Source organism: Lutjanus erythropterus, chromosome 5, assembly GCF_056507025.1.
Source record: "Lutjanus erythropterus isolate fLutEry1 chromosome 5, fLutEry1.hap2, whole genome shotgun sequence".
Classification (NCBI taxonomy): domain Eukaryota; kingdom Metazoa; phylum Chordata; class Actinopteri; order Lutjaniformes; family Lutjanidae; genus Lutjanus; species Lutjanus erythropterus.
This window is the reverse complement of record NC_139321.1, coordinates 874,931-901,752: the sequence shown is the minus strand read 5'-3', so window position 1 is coordinate 901,752 and position 26,822 is coordinate 874,931. Positions and strand designations below refer to the sequence as shown.

The window sequence follows — 26,822 nt, the reverse complement described above, 5'->3', positions numbered from 1 at the left end:
TGCATGAGCTTCACCTGTGAAATATGACCTGACTGCCTCTCTTAAAACCTCACATCTCTAACTTGTTGACCATAATCCCAAAAATATCCACATCAACTATGACACGTTTGATTTGACTGGATAACAGGAGCATTTTTATAATCATCTTAACTTCGTCTGCAGAATATGGTTAAAAAAAAAAAATCAAACTATGAGTATATTGACTGAAATTTCGATTAAAGGAAATGATCATTTTTGCAACAAAATTTTCACTTTTAGTGAAGAAACAATGTTAAAATCATAATGATGTGGAATTTAATGAGATCTGTGATTTGGATGTTGGTCAAACTGCAGTTTTGATAATATTACAGCTGATTGTGACTGAAGCACTAAAGTGAACAGATAATCATTTACAAATAATCACTTTACTTTATTACAGAATGATGATTTAATTCTTTGAAAATGATTTTTCTCCACGTGTCTGTGAGGGTTGTGACTGCACCGACTGCTTCTGACTCACTGGAATTTTTACATGCTTTAACTTGTGTTCTGCTCAGAAAATAAAAGTGAAGAGAAAACAGCAAAGTTAACAGTTTTGCAGAACTGATTCTGACTCAGCAGAGACCTGGAGAACAAGAACCAAATAAACAGTTAGTAGTTGAGTTCCTCAGGGTTCTGTGTTCGACCCACCAATGTATATTTTGCAGATACTGATATTTGCATGTGTGTCTTTCCAGCTAAAGTCAGAGAACATCAGGTCTCTCCTGTGAAGTGAATCAACATTTTGATTCTGCCGGCTCTTATTGTGACAGACAACTAGCAGATACAGGCATAAAATACAAAGTTTTTCATAATAAAATACAAAGTTTTTCAAAATCTTCACTTTCACAGGGCAAAATAAGAAAATACTACTGCTGAGAGTTTTTTTTTCTTGTTCTTCTTCAGTAATTGTTCTTAAGATGGGCAGTTCAATTTGAGGCGCTGAAGGAACATGATGGTTCCTCCTCACATGACAGCAACTCTGATATCTGTTCAGATATTTCAAAAAAAAAACCCTCCACCCTGCAGACACTGTCTCAACACATAATTAAAGCATCACAATATCAGCAGAAATGTTCATTTCAGGCTCAAAGATTTCACTTTAAAGCCTATTGACCAATATTGATGATGTGCTGATGCTATCATGCATCCCAAAATAAATACATTTTATGCAAAATTTCTGCTCTTGTGGAGTTCCTCGAGATTCTGTGTTTAGCTCATTGTTGTACATTTTGCTCATAAATCATATATTTGACAAGTAAATGATACAAACACATTCAGTGTAAACTCATCAAACTAAAGCTTCTGAAGACTTTAACTTCAACAAATTCATAAAACTCACAAGGCACAGTTAGAATAAATGAAAACAACTTTATGTAGTGATAAAAGATTATTAAGTTATGTCAGAAACCTCAAGTAAAAATATCAAGATAAAGTGCCATGTTTTATTAATAAAAAGATGGATTCATTAAACACACCTCCCACTGCAGGAGTCCATACAAGTCAGGTCAAATTTTATTTGTTCTGTGTTGTAAAAACTAATTAAACTGTCATACTTTAAAAGAGTCAAGAGATTATTAAATTACTGTTCATTTTATGTGCCAATAAAAAGAAAAGAGACATTTATCCAGATTCAATAATTGATAACCATCTCGATTTGACACCGATCACAGTTTTTCCTGGTGTTTGTGGTTATAAATACATTTGTGTTTGTTCCTTATATTGGTTTACATTATGACAATCACTGACTAGTCTTTTTGATTTGATGCCATATTTCTGTCTTCAGCATCACATCTGTAAAATATAAAAAGGCCTTTACTGTAAATAGAAAAAACATCCCCGAGTTAATGTGATTTTAGGAAAAGTGGATGAAAATCCTGGTTGATCCTGAAATAAAATCGATGCTCCTGCAGGAGACGACCTCTGCTCTCAGCCTGGAGAACCTCGCGGGGGTCCGAGGGGGAAACGCTCAAAGCAACAGCTGAATATTTTTACATCAATCTCATTTTCCTGCTCGTTTTGTTTCCTAAAACACTTTATGATCAATATGATCGCCCGGGCACAGATAAATATTTATTCATGCTCAGGGTTTGTTTTTGGAGCCTCGCCTGCTCTCTCTCGGTCTCTGTGTTTCCCGGCTCAGGGGTCTATTCCCCCGACGGCAGATTAATACAGCCGTGACCTTTCTGCACCCCCATTACCAATGCTTAATGCCTCATTTGTAGGCCAGTTTGTTGGAAGCTAATTCTCTGACTCGCAGCGTTTGGCCAGCGGACGGTGAGCAGAGAGTCTGAGGAAGAGGAGGAGGAGGAGGAGGAGGATGAGGAGGAAGGGCACTGAGCTCAGGTGTGTGTCGGTCAGGTGAGAGTGTGTTTAAAAGGAGGCTCGGAGGTAAAAAAGCAGCTGAGTGTCGGAAAACACAACAGTGTTAAAATTAAAACACACTGAGAGGAAACAGCGCGGCAGACTTCAACACTTTCACTACCAGAGTCTCAATGTGAGAAAAAAAAACAGCTGGTTTTATACAGTTTGCTATTTTGATGCACAGAGCTGAAACAATATGACCAGAACTGCAAGACACATCCAGTACTGCAGTAAAAATACTCACGTAACACGCTGACACGTCCAGCACTGCAGTAAAAATACTCACGTAACACACTGACACATCCAGCACTGCAGTAAAAATACTCAGGTGACACGCTGACACATCCAGCACTGCAGTAAAAATACTCAGGTAACACGCTGACACATCCAGCACTGCAGTAAAAATACTCAGGTAACACGCTGACACATCCAGCACTGCAGTAAAAATACTCAGGTAACACGCTGACACATCCTCTACTGCAGTAAAAATACTCACGTAACACGCTGACACATCCAGCACTGCAGTAAAAATACTCAGGTAACACGCTGACACATCCTCTACTGCAGTAAGTGGACCAATATGACACTAAAAATACTCTAAAAGTCGAAGCCCTACACTGAAAATGTCTTTTAAAGGCAGACTGAGCAGGATTTTCCTAAATCATGATAATAATAATGAGATTAATAAGGAAAAGATGTATGATGATAAAGAGGGATGTGGAGTTGCTCTGTTTTCTGTTGGACAGGCAGGTGACGACACTTTCCTTCGTTAGCTTGTTATCGAAGTCCAAGGGAAACAAGAACACCTGCAGCCGACACACTGAAAATATCGAATGAATGATACGAACACAGACAAGCTAACAGCTGTTCTTTCCTTTTGCAGTGATGTAGTCATTTTAATACCAGAGCTCACCTCCAGACTTGCAAATGTTCCACCAAAACAAGTTCCCCATCAACAATATTTTGCGGCAGCACCTTCGCTGCATCCTGGGCTTAGCTCCGCCCAGATGACTGTGATTGTTTTAAAGAAATACAAACAAGGCAGGATGCTTCTTCCTCTACAGCAGAATGTGCATGTGTGGAGTCAGACCTTTCTCCAACACTTTCTGTAACTAAGGATTATTGTCATATTGATTAATCTGCAGATTACTTTCATGATTAATCCATTAATTATTTTGACTTCATGTTGTCATTTCCAGAGAAAAACCTGTAAAAAGCTGCTGAAAAGCAGCAAACAGCAGACAGACACAGACAAAGAGAAGTCTGTGAACTTTAGCAGCTAAAGAGACAGAAGTTTCCCTCAGGAGGTGGAGGAGACCAAAAACTGAGCTCAACACAAACGTGTCTTCAGAGGAACGATGCGTTGATGATGTGTTAATACTGTGTTCAAACTTCCTTCTGATGACAACTACAAAAAATCAGATGTTGCAGATTTAACCAATCAGCAGTGACTGGACACAGACAGATTTAGGAGTTGCTGCATCTTTAAGTCAACGTCTAAGAACATGTGATCCACGCTGGAAACACCTTCGAATCATGTTCTCAGTCTCACTGCTGCAGACAAACAAACACCAGACGTGTTTAAATCTCTGATAAAAAACAAAATCAGATTCAGAGAGTTATAGCTATTTATTTATGATTATATGTATCTCAGTCCTCTTCACAGGTACAAACTACTGTTTGGTAGCAGTGAGAATCACCAGAAGACCCGTGATATGATATTATCACAACACAATATTGTTATTGCAATTTCCAACGTTTTACACTCTGAGTATAACATTATAACCTTTTTTAACTGCAAATTATATCCTCAAAATAAAACATCTAAAGTTTTTAGTCTGTTCATCACTTTTATCATTTTGGTCCTGCTGACCTCACTGAAAAAAAAAAAAGAAAGAAAAACACACTCAGCACCGTCTACTGGACTGAGAGAAAAAAATGAGGTTATTATTCTGGTAACAAAAAGTTAATTTTGCAAATTTACATGATAAAAGATCCAAACTCAGCTCAGCTGAGAAAAAATTTGAAATATCACAAAATTGTCCTGTAGGCTCAATTTTTTTTCTTTGGCCCTCCTCTGACATTTGATATGTAAATTATTTGTTATCTTTTCTTTTTGTCTTCCCACGCTTCATGTTGTACATAAAACATTCTTGAAATATGCATTATTCTCTATTCTGCAATATTTTATACTTATGCCGTTGTGACACGTTAGTTTTCCATCTATCTGACGATCATTTCTGGGCCGTTATTTGAGCATTTACTTGTGTTTTTATTGTATTTTTCTATTTTATATTGTTGCTGCACTTGTTGATGTGTCTGAATATTCATAGTCATGGTATTCGTATCAAGGTCTGTAGTAGGCAACTGGACTTGATAAAGATCCACGAGGCTTCTTCAGTTCTGCCAGACTACCTGAACTCCCAAACCAGTCAGGCAGAACTGAAGAAGCCTCATGGATCTTTATCAAGTCCAGTTGCCTACTACAGACCTTGATACGTGCACTTGTTGATATTTTCACCACGTTTAATAAAATCCTTTGAAGACTTAAATAGACGCAGACGTGACTTGAGAGTATTCAGATTTTTGCAGTTCAGTGAAGTAAAAATATTTATGATTTGTAGCTAAAACATGCAGAACGATCCTTTAATATCTGCATCCCAATCCTCAACTTCCCAACAAAGGTTGATTCAGATTTTTTTGATATTTAAACTGACAAGATGATGAAGGCCTGATATAAATTTGGGTTTGAACAATAAAACAAACAGTGAGTCGACTGACTCAGTGAATTTGGCACCTGTTCTATCAGAAGCATCACTTCCACCACTAAACCAGCCCATTATCCCAATTACACACAACGCTCTGCAGCGGCCATCCAGACAGCCGATCGCCACGGTGACGGAGCCACCGCCGCCGCCATCACTGCCGCTCATCCTCTCCTCTCTGCTCTGCCTCCACTCAGAAAGCTCGTTAGCATTATTATTATTTCAATTATGCTAATTGCGGCAGCATCCACTCGTCGCCGCGCCTCGTATCCGGCTGTTAGCACTTGGCACAAGGTGTAATAAAAACAGTATCGATGGCACACGGCTCGCTCGAACATGCCCGGAGTGTAAATCACACGCCAACAGGCAGGGAGGGAAAAAAAAAATAACACACACACACTCTCACACACACACACTCACACAAAACAAACAGAGCGAGGCAAACGAGGGCCGCGGCCGACGATCCGCACGTTTCCACCACAAAGCCTGAAATTAAAGGTCAGCGGGAGTCGTGTCGAGCACTCTGCAAACAATTACTGAGCAAGACAGCCGGGCCTGCTGCAGTCAGTTCACACACACACACACACACACACACACACACACACACACACACACTCACAGTGAATAAATCCACTGCCTGAATATTGCAATAAAAACCTGTGAGCTTCATCTTTTCTGTTCTCAGATTAAAGGAGGATCAGCAGTCAGCCACTGATCCCAGTACAGAATGTCTTCTACTGGTTTCAACGCCTGATCCACCTGATTTAAACTCAGCCTGTTTGTCCAGAGTTTGTTCAAACCAGCTGAACTTTATTTTGAATTCTAGTGCAGATCTCAAACTTTCCAAAGATACCAAAATCTGCCAGGATGAGTTTTATAGAAATGGTGCAGACGTAAAAAACTGAGAGTCTGAAGTTTGAATATTTAACTCAAAGAAAAGCACAAACAATATATAGAGACATAAATATTGGAAAGTATTTGACATTTGGACTGCAATAATTAATCAATAAATTGGTTATTAAATTAATCATCAACTATTTTGATAATGGAGGAATCATTTTGAGTCTATTTTTAAGACAGAATATTAAACTTCAAACTGCTCCACATGTTTGGACCTTTTTTTCAAGACTGTGATAGGATTAATTTTAATTTTAAAAAAGCTTCTGAAATGTGAATATTTTCTGGCTTCTTTCCTCTCTGACAGTAAACTGAGTATCTTTGAGTTGAGGACAAGACGAGACATTTGAGGACATCATCTTGGACTTTGGGACACACTGATCAACATTTTTCACCATTTTCTAACATTTTATGGACCAAACAACTAATGAATTAATTGAAACCGAGCTCTTGATGCTCGGCTCAGTGAGTTAACTTGTTCCTCTTTAGGATTCCTTCAAAAAGAACGATTCATTTGTGAAGCTGATATTTCAAACTTCGACACTACTGGGGGACAAAATAAAAAAAAGAACAATGCCAATCTGAACGGCAGATTTGGAGATATCCTACCTTTAGTCCAAGAACACCAGATCTTACATTTCCCATAATGCACCTGGATGCTGTTTTGCATTACAGCCTCTCTTTACCAGCGTCTTCCAAACTGTGTAGAAACATTTGTAGTCTCCAACTAAAATAAACTCAATATTTAAAATCTTAATACAATATAATAAAGAACATGTTGAAACATCGTTTGAATAATTTAATCTAGAAGATTTATGACGTTGTGTGTTCAGAGTTTCCAGAAACAGAAACAACATCTACAGATATTTCAGGCCATGAACTCGTCACGTGTGCACGTATTTATTAAAGGGAAGAAGTGGAGGCAAGAATCATGAATCTGAGGGAACAAATAACAGATTTATACTCAAACCTGATCAAAACTGTTGCTGTGATTCTTGTTATGCAACTTTATTTCTCTGCACACGGCAAGAAAAGAATTTCAACAAAGCTGAGAAATAAGTCCCCATGTCCCCAAAACGCTATAATTTGTCACAAAATATTCATTTTAAAATGATTGTTCCTCTAGAGTCTATGATCAGGTCTGTATCCATGGCAACAGTCTGTTCTTCATAGCAGCGTTCTGTTATACAGCAATAACAGACCTTAGAACGCTGTAATTGATTGCCATGTAATTAGAGCTACAACAATGAATCGGTTATTAATCTGGTTTCTTTCCTCTCTGACAGTAAACTGAATATCTCTGAGACATTTGAGGACGTCATCTTGGACTCTGATCAACATTTTTCACCATTTTATGACATTTTATGGACCAAATAACTGATCAATTAATTGAAAAAATAATGGACAGATGGAAACAATGGTTAATTGCAGCTCTACGTGTAATAAAGTAAAGATTCTAAATGTTGACTTAATTAAGAAACTATTCTGCTTAAAGAAAATTATAAGCTTTATTTGCTAAATATAAATGTTACATCAAGATATAAATTCTTAAAGTCACCTCAATGAAGAGTCCAGATTTATTTCTTAAATAAGTGAAATATTTGACTTTTTTCTACATTTAAATCTCATTATGGTCGTTAAGCTGCTGGATTTATAAGATCATTTTAAAATTGTAACCAAATAAAATTGGCAGATTTTTTTTTCCTTAAAACAAAACGATTTGATGATATTGAAGAATATTTATCTTCTTTCTGTTTTTACAGTGTAGTGGGATCTGTGTGGAACAACATGCAGAACAATTTCAAAAGTTCCTCATTTTTATCTGTAGAGGAACTTAAATCTTTAACTGCATCACTGCATTAGCTGCTCCTGATTTAGCTGATTAATACAGATTTGAACTGTTTTTATTGATAACTGATCAATAAAACAGGTGTCATTTTGTCTGTTATTTATTATTATCTAGTCTTAAAATCTCATTGTGCTTTTTAGTATTTTTTTTTTATTTCTTGTAGACACTTTTATTTAAGTTTGACTTTGGTGTGTCAAGCAGTTTTTATTTGATTGTTTTACTGGGCTACACTGTAAATGATGTCTCTACCTCGACATATTTCTGAGTCAAAATAAAGTTTGGAGTGATCGACTGTTAACTCCACATGTTTGATGTAAAATCACTGGAATCAGACTGGAGCCACCGAGAACTGTCAGCTCGTCTCTGGACAACAACCCCGACCGTACAGCCGTTCTTCCTGCTGCTTTGGGATGAAATTGTGTGTAAATGTGAATAAAAATGGCTGCAGGTCAAAGAGTTTTAATCCAACATGAAGGTAAAAACTTCTGTTTGGTACTGAAGCTAAAAACTGCAGAAGAAACAAAACACTGAAAATCCTCCTGATACACACTGACTGCAGAGAGCTGGACACACACACACACACACACACACACACACACACACACACACACACACACACACACACACACACACACACCATGACATTAATCAAACAGGAGATGGAGTGTGACCGCTGTTTGAGTCTTTAACCAGCGTGGCCTGCCGCCTCACACACACACACACATAAATACACACACTTACACACCAGCCTAATGAGCCATACAGCACACACACACACACACACACACACACACACGCACGCACACACACACACACACACACACACACACACACGCACACTGTGGCTGGCTGCCAGGATGTTAATCAAATAAACAGTGGATGTTTAAATCTGATTCAGTGGGAAACAAACTCAGAGCAAACACACCCTGACAGGACACACACACACACGCACACACACACATACATACAGTAAAGACCCACACACATACAGTAAAGACACACACACACACACACACACACACACACACACACACACACACACACACACGTCTAATCTGAGCAGAATTCAAAGCAGAAATGACACGACACACTGACTGGATGCTAACTGAAGCTAAACTACATCAACAAACATTAAAACTCCACCTTGAACCTGCAACATGTTTGACTCCTGAAAACCACTAAACTCCCTGAGGACGACTTTAGTCCTTAAACACACCGTTTTCCATCGTTTTTTATGTCCTTTTCTTTTCTAACATATCTGTGTTTTCACACAAAAGGAGCTACTCTGCTCCTGTAACAGAGGATATAAAGGGTTGGTATTCTTCGTACGTCTGCACTGCATCATTGGCATTTTTGAGTGAATAAAAGAGTTCTGGTTGCTGTCAGAAGCAGCTTGGCCAATAAAAAACGCTGGTTTGTGCAGGACGTCCCGTGTTGTGCAAACAATCAGTGGTCTGCAAGTTTTCACTTCATCTTGGAAGCTCAACCGAGGTTATCCCAAAGTAACAAACTACACCACAGTCACATGACTTCATGTCACCACATGACGTGATGATGTTTAATTTCCCAGACAACCTCTGTAGTTTCATTTAGCCACCTGTTAGCAATCGCCTGTTTTAAAACATGTAAAAGTCTCAAAATTCATTTACCGGGGCAAAAACTGCAGTCATGTCATGACCACCACGGAGTTGAGCACATTACTGTCATTACTGCAAATTTTATTTTGAAAGGTCAATCTCATGTCCATCTATTAGTACACCTAAGGATCAGTGCTGTGACACACAAGTCAGGAACACAACCTCTTATTGGTGGACTGACTCAACCCAAGGCATCTTGGGATTGCCAGAGGACCACTAACAACATGCTAACAACATGCTAACAACAACAACAACAACAACTGTTTTCAACACAGAATAATGTATAAATAAATACAGAAGACATTCAGTGTTGGATTTATTTGATCATGTCTCCAAAAAGACGCTGCAGTCCAGGGCTGATTACAAATCTTCTGAAAGGGAAACGACTATAAAAGTGCAATATTAGCATTAGCATTAGCTTAATGTTAAACTTTTCTGCTGAGCTTACTTCAGGGCTAACCTCACTTTTTCAGCACCTTGGAAACAACAGACAAAGAAGAAGAAGCTGCAGCATTTATTAACTGACACTCTGTAACCTGAACTGTACATTTACTGCCACACTGACAAACTGACTGCAGAGTTGAAGTTTTTGCTCCACCGTCAGTCTGTTGCTGCTCGCTCTGCCTCACCTGCGCAATCACAATCTGTTCAAGTACAATATCTAAATCAAAAATCCTTTTCAGTAAACTTGAGAATTGTGATTCAAAACTGATCATTTACACTAATCATATCAATTTCAGCTTCAACTTCAAGCTTTTTGCAATTTCAGTCAAAATAATTACAATATGACTTTTTTACCAAACTGTACAGTCCTCACTTGCACACACATCCTGACCTATTCCATAAAGAAGCTACGCTAATGACAGGACGCTTCAATAAAACATGATTATGAAGGCAGTCATGGTAAACAGACATCCAACAGGAATATGTTGCTTTGTCACCGTGGTCAGAAAAGATCCAGACTGTCACAGCCTGAGTATTTACTGTTGAATTTTATGTCGTAGAACAAAACGTGAAATTCTCTTCATCTTGTGTGACTTTTGTTTCACAGATTTTATTCCAGAAACCGAACTAAAAGCACATTCAACAAACATACTGACTTCAGACGAGGAACCACAGCTGATCACATGATCACTCATTTTTGGATTTTAGGCTCAGAAATCAAACTCAACACGTCCAGTAGATCCTCAGTGTTTATTTGATGAAAACTAAAATTACTTAAAAGAAGAAAATGAATATGCTTGTGAATATTCTCATTCATCCAGGTCACTCCCTATTGTGAGGCCCAACGACGGTCGTTTGGGTTGAGTGGGGTGAAAACCCAGTGAGCCAGCAACAGTCGTTGGGGGGGGGTAGTGTTCCATTCTGTTCTAACGATGGTCGTTGGAGGCACCTGGAGCCAGGTGTGGCTGGACTGTGTTGTTAGTTTTAGAGGCTAAATTAATTTTAATTTAGCAAAAAATTTAGCCTCTAAAACTAACAACACAATTTTACCAGTCCAGCTGCAATCGATTTAATGCCCTAAGAGAAGAAAATGAACTTTTGTTTTTTTCTGCTCAACCTGAAGAAACCTGAACAACAGAACCTGAAGATCAAAAAACAAGACACACTTCTGACTTTCTGACATCACATGACCTGCTTATTTTATCTCTAACACACATAAAACACATCAACACACACACAGAAACATAACCACACACACACACACACACACACACACCATCAGGTCTTCCTCTCTAATTACTATGTTAGTCAGGTTTGGACGGTTAAAATATGCACATATTGTTCATGTACAGTACAGAGTGTGTATGTCTGTGTGTGTGTTGATTTATGCAAGGCTGCACAATTACCCACGAATACATTTACCCAATCAGGCCACACAAACGCGCACACACACACACACACACACACACACACACACACACACACACACACACACACACACACACACACACCTGTTTGGTTAGCTCTTATTAGCCGTGTAATATGAACTAATGAGTTGAGCCTGAAACATGGTGAGAAGACAGCAGGCCCAGAGCGCGTGCGTGTGTGTGTGTGTGTGTGTGCGTGTGTGTGTGTGTGTGTGCGTGTGTGTGTGTGTGTGCGTTTGTGTGTTGTTATGTCACTGGTTAAATCTCCTCATCTCATCTCTTTTCCTCTGTTTCATTCCTACTTTTTCTTCTGTTGTCCCTCATTTTCCCTCGTTAATACATAAATGAGACCCACCAAACTCCATTGAAAAAACACAGATTTTAACATTCTGTGTTTTCTATAAATTAATTCCATTATTGTCTTCTTTTCAACTTTTGACTTTATTTCACTTTTTGTCAGTAATATGATTACTAAAAGTAATCTGATTATCTCAATCTAAATCTTATTTTTCTGCTCAATCTTTGTAGTTTTGCTTCAGAAACAAATTTGTGTTTTTGTGTTTGTGTGATTTTTTTGAAGATGGTGCCTCCACTACAAATGCATTGTGGGAGGTTTTTTGGTGCCTCGGCGGTCTGCTGTGGGTTCAATGGCGGTGGCGGTGCCGTCGGGGAGGAAACGCCCGCTGACTGATTTCCATTTGTGCACCTTAATAGTGTGTGTCATTCCTAATTAGGGCGACTGGCTCGGGGAAACGGTGGCTCGATGCTGAAATGGCTGCTCCTGTCATGCTGCAATTACCAACAAATTAGTCTTTAGACTGAGGGGCTTCTGCACACGCTCACACACTCCTCCTGACCGAGAGTGTGTGTGTGAGAGAGAGAGTGTGTGTGTGAGCAGTATGTGTGCTAATTAGTACGTTCTGTGAGGTGTTCAATGTGTGAAAATGCATCATAAAAGCAGACAAGGTTTCACGGACGTCAGACTCCAACCTGCAGCTGTTTGTTCTGCAGCTTCACCTTCAACTTCATGACAATAACAACAATAATCGTACTAATATACACACAAATACAAATAATACTACAACTCAGAGCTGCTCAGTCCACTTTAAAATCATTAACATTTACATTACACTAATATGTTGTAAAAGTGAGCATTTCTGCACATGAAATCATCCAACTCTGGTCCATGTGGTGCATTCAGGGTTCAGTAAATCTGAAGGAATTGTTTTGGTCAAGTATTGCATGATGATTTTTAGTTCCCCTGATTACTATGCTATGTTTGAGAAAGTATGTTGTGAGAAAAGTAGAAAAGTAAAATCATTTTCAACTGCAAACTCAAAATGTCTTAATCGAGATGTAAAGCAGCTGATTTTTTTAATGGAATTTGGTGAAGAGAGCTGTAAAACTTTATTTTCTTTATTAGTCGTAGTTGTGGTGCATTCAGGGTTTAGTAAATCTGACTTTTCCTGGTCAAGGCGCTGTTCTTTAGGTGAAAAGTATTTTGTTTTCAAACTCTCTTCAGATTTATCTGGATATGAAGAAAACGTTTTACAGCTTTGAGGGTATTGTGGTCGAGTACAGTAAACTTTCAGTTGATGTAAACGAGCTGTTTTCTCCAAAGGAGTTTGGTGAATAAAGCTGCTGTAACAATCAGATTATTTTAAACTTTTTATTTTCTTTAATTATTCAGAAAAGCCGTGGTTGTGGTGCTTTCAGGGTTCAGTAAATCTGAGTTTTCCAGGTCAAGGAGCTGTTTCCAGATGTTGGAAATTCTTTTCAATCTCTTTGGCTTCAAACTCTCCTCACTTTTAGGGGCTTTTGGTCAAGAATTATAAACTGACGACTTCCAGTTCTGCTTCCTTTGTTTGACATATTAGGAGAGAAAAGAAGATTTGCAGCTGCAAACTTAAAACGTCTAAATAGAAATATCAGATAGCTGATTTTTCCAATGGAATCAGGTGAAAAATCTCTTATAACACCTAAAACGTTTTAGTTTCTTTACTTATTCATCAGGCTTTGGTTGTGGTGCATTCAGGGTTCATTGATCTGCGATCCCCTGGTCACGGACCTGCTTCAAGTCAATTACTGGTGACGTTCAGTTCCTCTTCTTTGTTTGATGAATTAGGAAAAATGAGAAAAGATTTGCAGCTGTAAACTCAAAATGTCTTTATAAAGATGTAAAACGGCTGATTTTTCAAACAGTTTGGTAAAACAAGTAAAAAATCAGTTTGTCATCAGATTCTTTATCTTTATTTATTCTTCAAGCTCTGATTGTGGTGCATTCAGGATTCAGTAAATCTGAGATTTACAGGTCAAGCAGCTGTTTCCAAATGTTTGTTTTCAGTCATTTTGCCTTCAAACTTTCCTCAGATTTCTTTGCTTGTGACCAAGAATTTTCTACATCTTTGAGTGTTTTTTGGTATTAGGATTGTAAACCAGTGGCTGTCAGTTGCTTTTCCTGTGTTTGACGCATCGGGAGGATAATTGAGAAAAGAAAAAAAGTAAATGCATTTGCAGGTGTAAACTCAAAACGTCTTAAACAGCTGATTTTTCCGGTGGAATTGGGCGAATGAAGCTGTCATAAGAAGTAAAACTGACAAATTCATTAAACTTTTCTTTATTTATTCACCCAGGTCTGGTTGCGGTGCATTCAGGGTTCAGTAAATCTGAGTTTTCCTGGTCAAGAAGCTGTTTCGTTTGGAGTTTTTTTGTTGGCTTCAAACTCTTTCAGATTTATTTGAATGTGGAGTTTTTTTGTGTGAGAAGTTTTAATATTTTACCTCTGTGCTCTCAGGATGGATGGAGAGTCGGACAAATGCAGCTGCAGCTTTTCTCTACTCAGCTGTTTCCTCCAAAACACATCCTTTACCCACACGCTGCCTGTCACACACACACACACACACACACACACACACACACGCAGACCCTGGCCAGGTCTATTAGCGGTGGTCACCTGCTCCTCTCAGACGCCGGCTCGGGTTAATTGTTTGCAGCTTTTTTTTGCGTTGCTGCTTCTGATTAGCCGCTCGTCCTGACATTCAGCAGAGGCCGCGAGGAGACAAAAGAGCCACGCTTGAGAGTCGACGGTTTATTTACACTAGTCAACTCCACTTCCACGGTGGCGGTGAGCGGCGAGGACGACGTGTCGGGGAGGATTTACAGTAACGAGGCTGACGCAGCATCTGCCGGCTGTTTAATTATCTAACACGTTTTTAAGGCGGCGTTCAGGAGAGTTTAATTGTGCGTACGTGAAGCGGAGGAGGGGGGTGTGGACAAATGCAAATGCAGGAGGAAGTGGGTTTTTCTCACCCGGGTGGAAAAAATAAGATGTTTGAAATGTGGGAGGAAAAAAAGCAGGTAGTAAGCGGTCGAGGCCTCGGCTGACCTCCTCCATCACTCCTTGACCGCCGCCGCCACCGCCGCCGTGAGTTACGACTCTCTGATAAAAAGTCTCTCAGCGCTCAGATCCATCACTGCCAAACTCAACAGATCTGTCTCAGTCCACCGCCCGCCCTCCTGCCCGCCCCCGGGGAGCGCCGAGTGGAACGCCAAACGCACGATGATTGAGCCGATGACGAATGACGCCGTCAACAGAGCGGGGGAATCCCCCGGTCGGCGATTATCCACCTCGTCCAAACCGTACCTGAACTCCCCCCGCCTCCCCCTCCGAGCCTGGGAACCTGTAGTTTATAACCCCCCCCACCCTCCCTTTAACCCCGGAGGACAGAGATAGGGTGTGGAGGGCAGGATCACTCACTCTGTCGCTCTTTTTTCTTCCCTTTTCTGAGAGGCCATGTCAGGGAGGGTCGAGGGAAATCTGTTCACCTGGAGCTTCAACACACACACACACACACACACACACACACACACACACCTGCAAACATTGCACCACAACCCTCCATCTTCACACTTTAATTCTGCCTGTTATTGAGTCCTAAAAGTCCATTTTTCCACCTGAGAGTTCAGATTTTTACAGAAATGAGCTTCAGTTTCATCAAAGAAAAAAATATTCAGGCTTCATCCCAGAAATCTGATTTGGTTTAACTGATGACATTAGAATATTTTTCTAGAACATGACAACAAACTCTGTATCAGACAGAACAATAAAAACTTTGTTTTCTTGATTTTGTTGCAGCAGCAGGTTTGTCACTGAGGACACTGATCCTCTCCTCTCTGATTCTCTCTGGGAATTTGGGAGTTTTAGCCTGATAAACACACAAATATCAGACTGAGTGAATCTGTGTCTGCAGAGTCGATGTCCACTGTTTTTATTTATGGCTTGAGAACAATTCTCCTGTCTTTGTTTGAATAATCTGTTGAAAAACCTACTGGATTATCTGAAAAAGTCACAGAGCTATAATTAACTTTTCTTAGCTCATGAAAAGTTCATGTTTGGAAAATAAAAGTTGGACAGATGGGAAATAAAGTGTACAGAAAAAATGACATTTTTTAAAAAGAATTAAAACTTAATTTTTGGTTTCTGGTCATTTTTTTCTGGAGGATGGTGAACTTGGACCTCAGTATTTCTAAAATTAATTTATCAACATGGAGGCACGTTTACTGTCTGACTTAAGAAATATTAGAAACTAAAATCTGAAGAATTTAATCATTAAAACAAACAAGATTATTTTTAGGACACAGAAAAGATTGTACAACTTAATGACCTGTACAGTCTGAAAGTTAAAGGCAGATTATTTAACCTGTTTTAAGAAAATTATTCATTTTATGACTTAAATAAATGAAATAACTCAGTAAGAAGAAGTTTTGGTGCCAATAAAAATAATTTCTATAAGAAGATCAGGAAGTGTCAGCGTTTAACATCTGAACAACTTTATTTAAATTTGGATGTAAACCAGCCTCATAATCTGCAGAGTTTATCTTTGATATTATCTTGAACTTTGTGGATCGATGAACCTGATGTTTTGTTTTAGAGCGTACACACATGATGGTTTAGATCAGTGGGGCTCAAACTGGGGGACCGGGACCCTAAACTATGTTCAATATCGTGCTATATTAGCCTGACCATCATGTGCAATATTACGTTTAACTTTCTTTATTATTATCGTCATGTACAACATGAAGTCTGATATCAGCTGCAATATTAACTTCATTATCAGGTGCAATATTACTTTTTATTACTTTTCAGTTTAACTGCTAACATTACTTTGAATGTCCGTACCAAAACCACGTTTGTACTTAAGTTTATTTTTACTTTTTACTTGTGTGACTTCTGTTGTTTTTCTATCAGGTGCTGCTGCTTTACTTTTATGCTTTAGTCACTTTATATCCTTTAGAATTCATCCTCTGTTGTTTTTATTCTGTGTTCGTGGAATGTTGAGAAATCTTTGCCACATTAATTTTCTCTGGATTAAAGAAGTTCTATCTTTTCTTTTCTAAACTAACAGGTGGGGGGGGGGGTCACCAGGGTCGGAAAATATCACATTTTAGTCTCTTCAGGAAGACAAAGATGGCTGAACAGATTTGGGGATTAAAGCGTGACCTGTTGGACAGGAGGTGAGTTTGAAAATGATTCAGATGAAAAATCACTGAACTGCTCCTGACACACTCTGTTTCATCTGTCATCGACCACTCGGACCTGCACACCACATAAAGTTCAAACTACAGGGTTCCTGTGATGGACAGAAAATAAATCTGAACAAACCTCTGTTCTGCTTAAATATAACTTGATGATGTAAAGACAAAAATACACACAAATACACACAAATACACACAATACACACAGGATCTGACACACTGATCTCCAGACCTCCTTCAGGTCTCAGCACCATCGTGTTTTGCTGTTTCTCCCATAATTTGCACAACCCATAAACTTTATTACAAAAAACTGTCATAAACAGATAGAAGTTTTGCTTTAAGTTGCCAGATCGTCTATGAAACACAATCTGCAAACACAATCCACACACCAATACACACCACATCGACACTTTCAACTCATCTGTTGAAACACAACCTGGCAACACACAACCTGAATCAAGCTGCTAATTTAACATGAGCTGATGTCAAAAACCAAAACACACCTAAACATTTAAGCCACTGTCCCTCCGTTAGTTTGAAACAGAAATGTTGGCAGGTACACACACACACACACACACACACACACACACACACACACACACACACACTTTTACTTGCCAACCCTCCTGATTTTCCCAGGAGATTGTTCATTGCCCTCTCCCAGTTTCCTCCTGAGGTCACAATTCTCCTGTATTTCTCTAATGTATATGCTTAAAAAAACATTTGTAAAATATAAATTTTTTGTGTTGTTGTGATCAAATTTGAAAGTGGACTATGAGGTGACGCTAAATGATGTTGTCCCACGGTGTTTTCCAGCTAATAACTGTCACTTCTAAGTCATCTGCAGGCTTTTCTTTGAAAAATAACATGTATATTACCTATTATTTTGTTATTTTTATTCTTTGAAAGTCACCAGAATGCAGAAAAAAAGGTTTATGAAAAGTTAAAGTTAAAGAACCAAGTTTAGCTTAAAATTTTTCCCTATTTCTGCATTTTCTGCATTCTGGTGATTTTTATGCACCAGTTTGTGCCGTTTCTGCATCAATTTATAGTATGATAATTTTAGGTAAAAGGAAAATTCATGCTGTCACAAATTTTCCAGGTTTCTCCTGCATTTCAAGTCCCAGCGCTCTCCTTTTCTCCCAGGAAACTCCTGTAATTTGCACAATTCTGTTATGCATGGATAAAAGTTTTGCCATAAGTTGCCAGATCGCCTGTGAAACACAACCTGGAAACACAATCCAAACCAAATCCACACACTGTCTACACTTTGAACCCAGCGGTCGAAGCAAACCTGGCAACACACAATGTTAACTGTTTTCAAAAAGTCATTAAAAAAAAATCTAAATAAAGCCTCTGACCTCCAGCACCACTTTACAAGGACATTTAGAGGATTGAACACTTCATTTGTTGCATTCTGGTGATGTTTATGCACCAATTTGTGTCGTTCCTGCATCAGTTTATGGAGGGAACGTCTTTATGAAAAGGAGAACACTAAACTCAGGCTGCAAAAATATTCCAGAATAAAGTGTCTGAATCATTCCGATCTCCACACCGTATAAAGTTCACACTGCAGGGTTCCTGTGTTGGACGTAAACCAACAAACCTCTGTTCTGCTTGAACATATCCTGATGATACAAAGATACACACACATTTTCTGACTGTCACACTGATCTCCAGACCTGCCAACACTCCCAGTTTTCCTGGGTTTCTCCCGTATTTCAAGTCCGTCTCCCAGTGCCGCCACGTTTTGTTGTTTCTCACAGGAAACTATTGTCATTTTCACGACCGTCATGCACCAATAAAAGGTTTGTCAGAAGTTGCCAGATCATCTATAAAACACAAACAACACACTTTCAACCCAAACATGGCAACACACAACCTGATTAAAGGACCATGAAAGCAGCTGCTAATTTATCGTTAGCTGCTGTCAAAGTGTCCTAAAATAAAAATCTAAATACACCAGAAAATTTAACCCACCAACTCCTTATTATTACACCTAAATGGTGGCAGGTATACACACACACACACACACACACACACACACACACACACACACACACACACAGGTGTTTTACACAGACATGCTTTAAATATCCCCACAGTCTGACTGACCTCTGACCTCCAGTATGACTTTACAGAAACATTCTGAGCATCAAACACTTCATTTGCTGCGTTCTGGTGATTTTTATGCACCAGTTTGTGTCATTTCTGCATCAGTTTATGGTGTGAACCAGTTTATGTAAAGGAAAACCCAAACTCAGGCTCCAGGTGACAACTGAACAAATATAAAGGAACACAATACAGAAAAGTCAAGTGGTTTGTCACAATAAAATTCCTAGATTTCCCTGAAATCTACGTCTGTGTTTACAGGGCGAATTCTGAAGGTTTTCTGAATATTTATGGGCTTCATGTTAGAATACAACAGAACTTCTCTCATGTTTTCTCATGTGAACCTGCAACACGTTCTAAGAGAAACATTGAAAATATGAACTGATGTTCCGAAGGGGAGAAAAGCGATTTTAAACCCCGTTAAGCGTCCAGGTGACCCAGAGGTTTGTGGTGCAGACCGTCCCGGGTTTGACCGCGGTGAGAAACCTTTGTCAGACGTCGTAGATGTCCCTAATCCTAACCACTCTGTTTTTCCTTCAGTTTAAGAAATGTTGGACAGAAATCAGAGTTTATGATTCATCTAATATCATCTGACATGTTGTTTTTGATGTAAACTTTTGTCTCCACTGGATATTTTGTTCTTGATCCTGTTTGTTCTGATTCAGATCAGGAGTTTCTCCAGCTGTGTATTCGCTGCCTCCAGCTGATTCTGTCACAGAGATACTTGTGATTTTATCAGAATAACTTCCTGATGAGGTTCCACAGGGACTGAAACACTTCATTCAACAAATATCTTGAATGTGAGAGCGCGAAACGTACAGGAACCAAACACAACAAAACAAAACTGCTTCACACATTAAAGCATGGAAATACAAATGGTTTTTTTTAACAACAAAACCACAAAAAGGACAAACATGAATTTTTCTTTGTGTGATGTGACAGCAAACAGCTGCAAACTGACGTTAATTCAAACACGCAGGATTCAAACCAGCGTCTTCCTGCAGCTCCGAACACACAGTACAACAATCTGAACGCTTCATTATTCATGTGTCCACAGATAAATAATCCACACACATCTACAGTCGGCTTCTCCTCTGACAAAATAACCCACTGCAGCAGACAGGAACACTTCCACCTTTAACACATGATCTTCACTTAAAGACATTTAAATCCCTTAAATTTCTTCATGTTGACGCAGATCTGAAGCACAGTCACTGATCCACCAAGAGCATCTGACACTTGAACAGGTTTAGGTTCAGTTTCTTTTTTTAGAATAAGAAAAGTTTCTTAATCAAAGTTATTTGATGTGAACTCTACGGTGCACTTGTCCGCTCTTTTTTGCACACATTCTGGACGTATTTCTCTTTTGGAAAGCTTTCTGCTCCTTACTGACAAAGATTTTCGATTATGAAGTCCCACACACCCCCACTGTCCTCCTGCTGAACCACTTGTCTTTGCTAAATCTCCACACCAGATCTCACTCGCCGGGCGAACGCTGGTTAAATGTTTATGTCACTGTTGCCTCTTTTTCTTATCTTATCCTGGACCAGAGCTTTAAGAAAAACCCAAGGATTTATGCATCTATATCGTATTACAACCGCTCCTCCACATGTGACTTTTTAAAAAAATCTTTTCCGCCTTTTAATTTATTTCTCTTTCTGTCATTCCAGCACACGTTCTCCAGTGGATTACACGGAGATGGATTTTTGGGGTGGGAGTCGACATTAGTTTACTATCGCTGTCATTTTTGTCACCATTTATCGATGCTTAATGTGAACTCTTCACTTGTAAATGTGAATAAATATTTGATCATCAAAAAAAAAAAAACTAAATAAAGATAAGTGAGACATCGACACAAACATCAAATTTAGTGTGAAACTTATAAACATTTGTGGGATTTTACATTAAATTGAGCTTCTTTTTACATCTTCCAAACATGTTTTATATATTTATCAGGTAATTTTCCATATTTTGGTTTTATTACAGTTTGGATTATTAGAGTCCTTTGTTTAGTTTCTTAATCTTTTCATGTGAAAATATTCATGACATGTTTCACATTACATTAAAAGGTGCTGCTCTCAGTGTGACACGAGTGTTTCAAGAGATAAATCGCTTGATTTCTACCTGATCTGCAGACTTTATTCAAATGGAAATATGCATTATTCTGTCTGGGTTCTGGTTCTGGTTGTTAATTATGATGTCACAAACCAAACTCTGCAGGTCAAAATGAAGATTTTCACTTATTACTGTAGCTGTGATTCAAGCTTCATGAATTGTTTTGAAACACTGGAGAAACAGCTGCAGTTTGATATTTTAAATATCAGGTAAATGATGAGTAAAGGACGGAGACGTGCTGTTATTGTAAAACGTGCTGCTCTCGGTGTCACTCGAGTGTTTCAGGCACCAAATCGCTCGACTCACAAACTCTCAGTAAGCATCGATTAAAGGATCCAGACTCACAGTCTGAACTGATTTTAAAGTATTTCTGAGTGTGTGTGATGAGCAGGAACTGAAAACACTGTGACACGTGTGTAAAATATGACAGAGACATAATCAGAGGATCATTTGTTCTGGAATTTTCCTACATTGAATAAGAGACTGTTTATAGAGCTCATCTCAGACACCAAACCCGCAGGTCAAAATGAAGATTTTCACTTTTTATTGTAGCTGTGACTCCAGCTTCATTAATTATTTTAAAACATTGTGAAAACAGCTGAAGTTTGATATTTTAAATATTAGTTCAATGATTATTGAATTATAAAAACATGATGTTACTGTAAAGGCTGTGACTCTGTGTCACCAGTGAATCAGACAAACTCCTGAGAGAAACCACCTGATTTGTAGTCGATCTACAAACTCTCTCTGAGCATCGATTAAAGGATTCTGACTCGGAAGTTAATAAACTGTAGAAGTGTGTCAAACACCACAGAGATGTTATCAGAGTCTGTTAAGGATCATTTCTGCTGGAACTTTCCTACACTGTCCATGATTTGGTTCAGTGTTTCCTGATTTTATGTTTATTATTATTAAATAACTAATCAATAGATCAGAATGAAGATTTTTAGATGTGACTGGAGCTTCATGGATTTATTTAAAGACAATGGAAAACAGTTAAAGCTTCATATGTTGAATGTTTGGTAAAATGTCATTTGAAAAACAAAAGATGGAACAAAGTTCCTGTTCAGATTTCAGTCACAACTATTTCTACTTTTCTCACAATTTTGTATTTGATTTGTTTATCGTGTATTTCCCACAAATTATTTACTCCTGTAAACCTGAAATGTTCTTATTGCATGTTTAAAAAAACTTTCATTTAAAATGTAAAAACTAAAGTAAATTAGAAATCGTGCAGATGATCTAAAATAGAAAATGAGATCAGTTACTGTGAGAGTCAAAGATCAGAAGTAAAGTCAGTCTCCAGCTGCTCGTCTCTTCATTTTCCCCTCGTACAAACTGATCACGTACCAATCACTAATCAATAACCAAACTGGAGATTAAATAAACAGCTGCAGGCTCATAGTTTTTAAACCTGTTGAACATTTTTACAGATTCTTAGGTTTGTGAACGCAGCATCAGTTCTCTAACTCTGATCTCATGTTTCTACAGATTCACAGAACAAGAATCATCAGAAACTGATGATTCTTGTTCTTATTACTTTATTTTTTTTTTTTTTACATTATAACAAACTGTTTCTACTTTATATCTGATAGCTGTCATATATCTGAGGATTTCTGCAGTGTTTCTGTCTCTAAATGGAGGAATAGATGGTGTCTAATGTGAATTAATTGTGAAGCCCTCTGAGGCAATTTTGTGATATTTGATTTTGGGTTTGACACAAATGATTGAAACAGAGAATCTTCCTGTGACTCCCAGCAGAACACACGACACACACGACACACACGACACACACGACACACACAACACTCACAACACTCACACACTCGCTCAGTAACCTGAGAGTTTCATTATTTAAAAAAACACCACAAATCTGCAGCTTCTTCTGCTGCAAAAAACCACCAGAGAAACTGATCATCAAGTGGACAAAAACACAGAAACTCTTCATCTCCGCTCAGTCAGGTCTCTGATAAACGTCCTGCTTCTTCTCATTTAAATATTCACACTTTAACGTTGTTTTATTTAAGTGTTTGTTGAGGCTCTGACACACCGATCAACTCAGAGTTCTTCAGTTTCATATAAAATTTACAAAACAAGTCTTTTTTTGAATGAAGTTGGGTTCATTTAGATTCAATTCAAACATGTTTCCTCTCTACATTCATTCTGTTTTTTATTTTTCTCTTATCGTTTCTGTCCCGTCAGTCTGGATTATCACTGTTGATCTGGACACACACCTGCTAAATCTGCAGTTTGGAGCGTTTCACTGAATATTTTCGTGCCATAACTTCATGTTGTTCTGCAGATTTTACAGTCCTCTGATGCAAGTTTGTGATTTTGGGCAGAAATGAACTTCACGTGACTTTTATCTGCATCTGTTTCAGCTTCATGTCGTGTGTTAAAGTGGGACACAGACAGTGAGCAGCAAGTGAAAACAGACTCTACATATGAATCTATTTATCAGCAGATGTTTATCATTACAAACTCACAGCTCAAAGTATTAGTCAATTAACTAATTAATTTGATGGACAGGAAATTATTTTTAGAACTGAATAATCATTATTTTATTTTAAAGCAAAATGCTAAAATTAAATTCCTGTCCCGTTGCACCTTTTAAAATAAATGTGCAGCTTTTCTTCTTCACTCTGTATCTTTGAGTTTTAAACTGTTGCTCAGACAAAATTAAACATTTGAATGTTTTTACTAATTGCTGACTTTCTACAGACCAATCAAATAATAAATTAATTGAGAGGTTTGGTTCATTTTTGCATGTGAATATATTTTTCTTGTGTGAATATTTGGATAATAAAGTTTTGTTTCTGCTTCCTCACATGCAGAATGTAACTGCTCTGATGTGAAGCAGCTGATTTGTTAAACTGCATAAAGCAACAAGATTCTGTTTTGCTAAAATGATTTCAAACTGAAAATTAAACTGGATCTGTTTTACTTTCTAGTTTTCTGTTTTTGAATCTTGTTGCAGAAATTCCTGCATCACATACAGAATTTAAATGAAGACAGAGCAGGAAGAACAAACTGTTTTAAGTTGAAACTCTCTGCGTGTTTTCGGAGCTGATGGATGTGTCTGTGTGAGCAGCAGCTGATGGATTTTCTCTCTTCATGTTCAGGTGATTTAAACCTGAGGCAGCGCATTGATTTATTTCAGTTAAGCGGTCAAATTTCACTCCAGTTCACCTGAGAGACACTTCAGCTATTTACATCCTCAGAACTCTCATTATTATCAGCAGATCTTAACGGAGAAAACAGACAACAGTGGTGGAGAAATTTATGATGTTTAAAAAAACCTCTGAAGCGATTTTTTTTTATCATTATATAAATTACACTTTTATTCTACTGTTAAATTTGGGGAATTTCCATTTCTTGCTTTGAGATTAAAACCACGTCTTCCGCTTTGAGAGGCTTTAAGATATTTAAAAATTAAAAATGGACTGATTTGAAAGTGAAACTCGGAGTCAGATCTCTGCCGGGCTTCATGTTTCTGTCACGGAGGACAAACATTAAGTTATTTTATGCTGCGTGTAAAAAGTCGTTAATTTAAACTTGAAATTTCGCATTATTTTCTCCCTGAACTGCTTCATACACAAATTAAATTAACGATTTTTATTAAACCTCAGAATCCGTAAACGATGATGTTTATTTCTAAGAGAAAATCTCTGTGTGATTTAATTAAATAGTCGTGTATTAGTTTTTATAATTGTCTTATAAATGAGCTCTAAATATTCTTTAAAGGATCCCGGAGAACAGTCCCGAGCAGCGGCTGCAGCTCCGCGATCCTCCCGCCGCGTCTCTGCGCTCTTTGCGCGCGGCGTGTTCGTGCAGCACCAAACCTCGTATCAGATTTGTTTAAATGAATTATCAGAGCAGCGGTGCGGCACACGTTAACGTTACTTAAAGTTGGGTTTTTGTTTATAAAGACACGTGAAGGCGGGAAAAGCAATTCGGCGCGTATCTCCATGCGCACCGGGCTGCTGGTGAAGCCGAATCCGCCGAAGAGTTGGAGGGAGGCGGCATGTTGAGGCTGCCGCTCCGCGCTGAAACCTTTAACCCGAAACACTGAGAAACAGACTGTTTCTGACTGACAGGATGATTCTGTCTTGGATTTTGTTTTTTGTTGTTTTACTCCTGATCAATTGTACTTTTCCAAATCATGAACCAAACCCCGTTCATTTTTACATGAATTTTAAAAGTGAAGAAGCCAAAAGCTTCCCAAAACGTCCAGCTGATGCTTCTGCCGCTGCTCTGACAGTTTGGACTCAAAGTTTGAACTCCGAGCTCTTCAGCTTTTTGTGTCTGTTTAATCTATTTTATCCTTTTCCAGATAAAACAAATGTTTGAAGGATTTTTCTCAAATAAACCGAAGCTGCTAGTTTAACTCTTTCTGCAGGAGCACCATGTGCTTGAATCGCTTTGAACTTTAATTTCTTGAACTCGCTCTTTTCTCGTCTTTTCTCTCTGCAGACTGACCGGGTGTCACTCTTCAGACGCTCCTGCAGGATGCGAACATGACTTTCACCTCCACCCGGGAGTTTTCTGACTGTGGCATTAATCAGCGGACTCGTTGGCACCGCGGAGCACAGAGATGAAAAGTTGCTTTGGTGGTTTTTGGTGATATTTTTACCTCTGCGCCGCTGTGTTGGCGTCCAAAATCCCTGCGCCCTGCATCCAGGAGCGGACCGGGGTCATGCCAGTGGGGAGCGGCTCCTCCTTCATGGTCAGGGCCCCCCGGGGGAGGCTGTCCTGGATGGAGAACATCAAAGTGTCCTTCTGGGAGCTTTGTCTTCACCAGAAACAAGAAAGAAGAAGCAGAATAATCCTCCCTGTAGCTCAAACACTCAAACAGCCACAGCACCACCTGGATTAAGGTGGAGAGGAGAGGAGCGACGAGGAGGAGGCAGGAGGGGAGGAGGAGGAGGGACACACGAGTGCAGCTTCCCCAAAGTGCCCGGTCCTGATCCAGAGAAGAGCCCGGGATGGATCCCTGCGGGTTTGTCCGGGCCCTGGCTGCAGCTGCCCGGCTTCACACCGGCTCTGTGAAGTTAAAAGAGGGCGGAGGAGAGAGGCGCGCCGAGCGGGGAGAGCATCTCAGAGGAGCCCGGGAGAGAGGAGCAGTCGGAGTCCGCCGTGGAGAGCCTGGCGCACGGAGGACGGAGCGGAGCGCGGAGCGGAGCGGAGAGGAGGAGAGGAGAGCCGGGATCAGAGGGAGGCGAGCAGCCGCGTGTGGAGAAATGAAAAGTGGGATAAAAAAACAAGCGCGCTCTTCAAAAAGGAGTAAAATGAAATGATTAGCAAACAAGAGGGAGGGACGGACCGTGGAAGGCTGCTGCTCCCGGGGGAACAGGGGGATTGGGCAGCGAGAAATCTCATCCCCCTCCCTCCCCGGCTCTTTATGGCTCCTCTGTCCCGGCGGAGAGCTCCTTCTCCCGGGGTCCAAGGCTCGGGAGTTCCCGGGGGACCCGCGTGGAGCAGGAGGGGGCGGAGACAACACCAAACAAGGACTGCTCATTTGGATATTGGTCGCGCCTCTGGACTCTGATTGGTGGAAGCCGCGTGTTGCGTCATTGTTTTTTCAAAGCGCATGCCAAATAAGGGTTTCCGCGTGTTCGGGGCCGCGCACTGTAAAAAAATGAGGTTTGAAATCTTGTTT

At 39.3% G+C, this 26,822-nt stretch overlaps 1 protein-coding gene across 4 annotated transcripts in view; it reads right to left on the bottom strand.

Annotated features, from left to right (window-relative positions):
- The window catches only part of LOC146326295 (transcription factor COE3), a 188,977-nt gene extending 162,382 nt beyond the window's left edge, over window positions 1–26,595 (bottom strand). For all 4 annotated transcript variants that reach the window (XM_084718532.1, XM_084718529.1, XM_084718531.1 and 1 more), the window contains exon 1: window positions 25,797–26,595. In XM_084718532.1, the coding sequence (XP_084574658.1) occupies window positions 25,797–25,930 (134 nt within the window). In that variant the 5' untranslated portion in view covers window positions 25,931–26,595. The remainder of the gene's footprint in view (window positions 1–25,796) is intronic.
- Window positions 26,596–26,822: the final 227 nt, after the last annotated feature.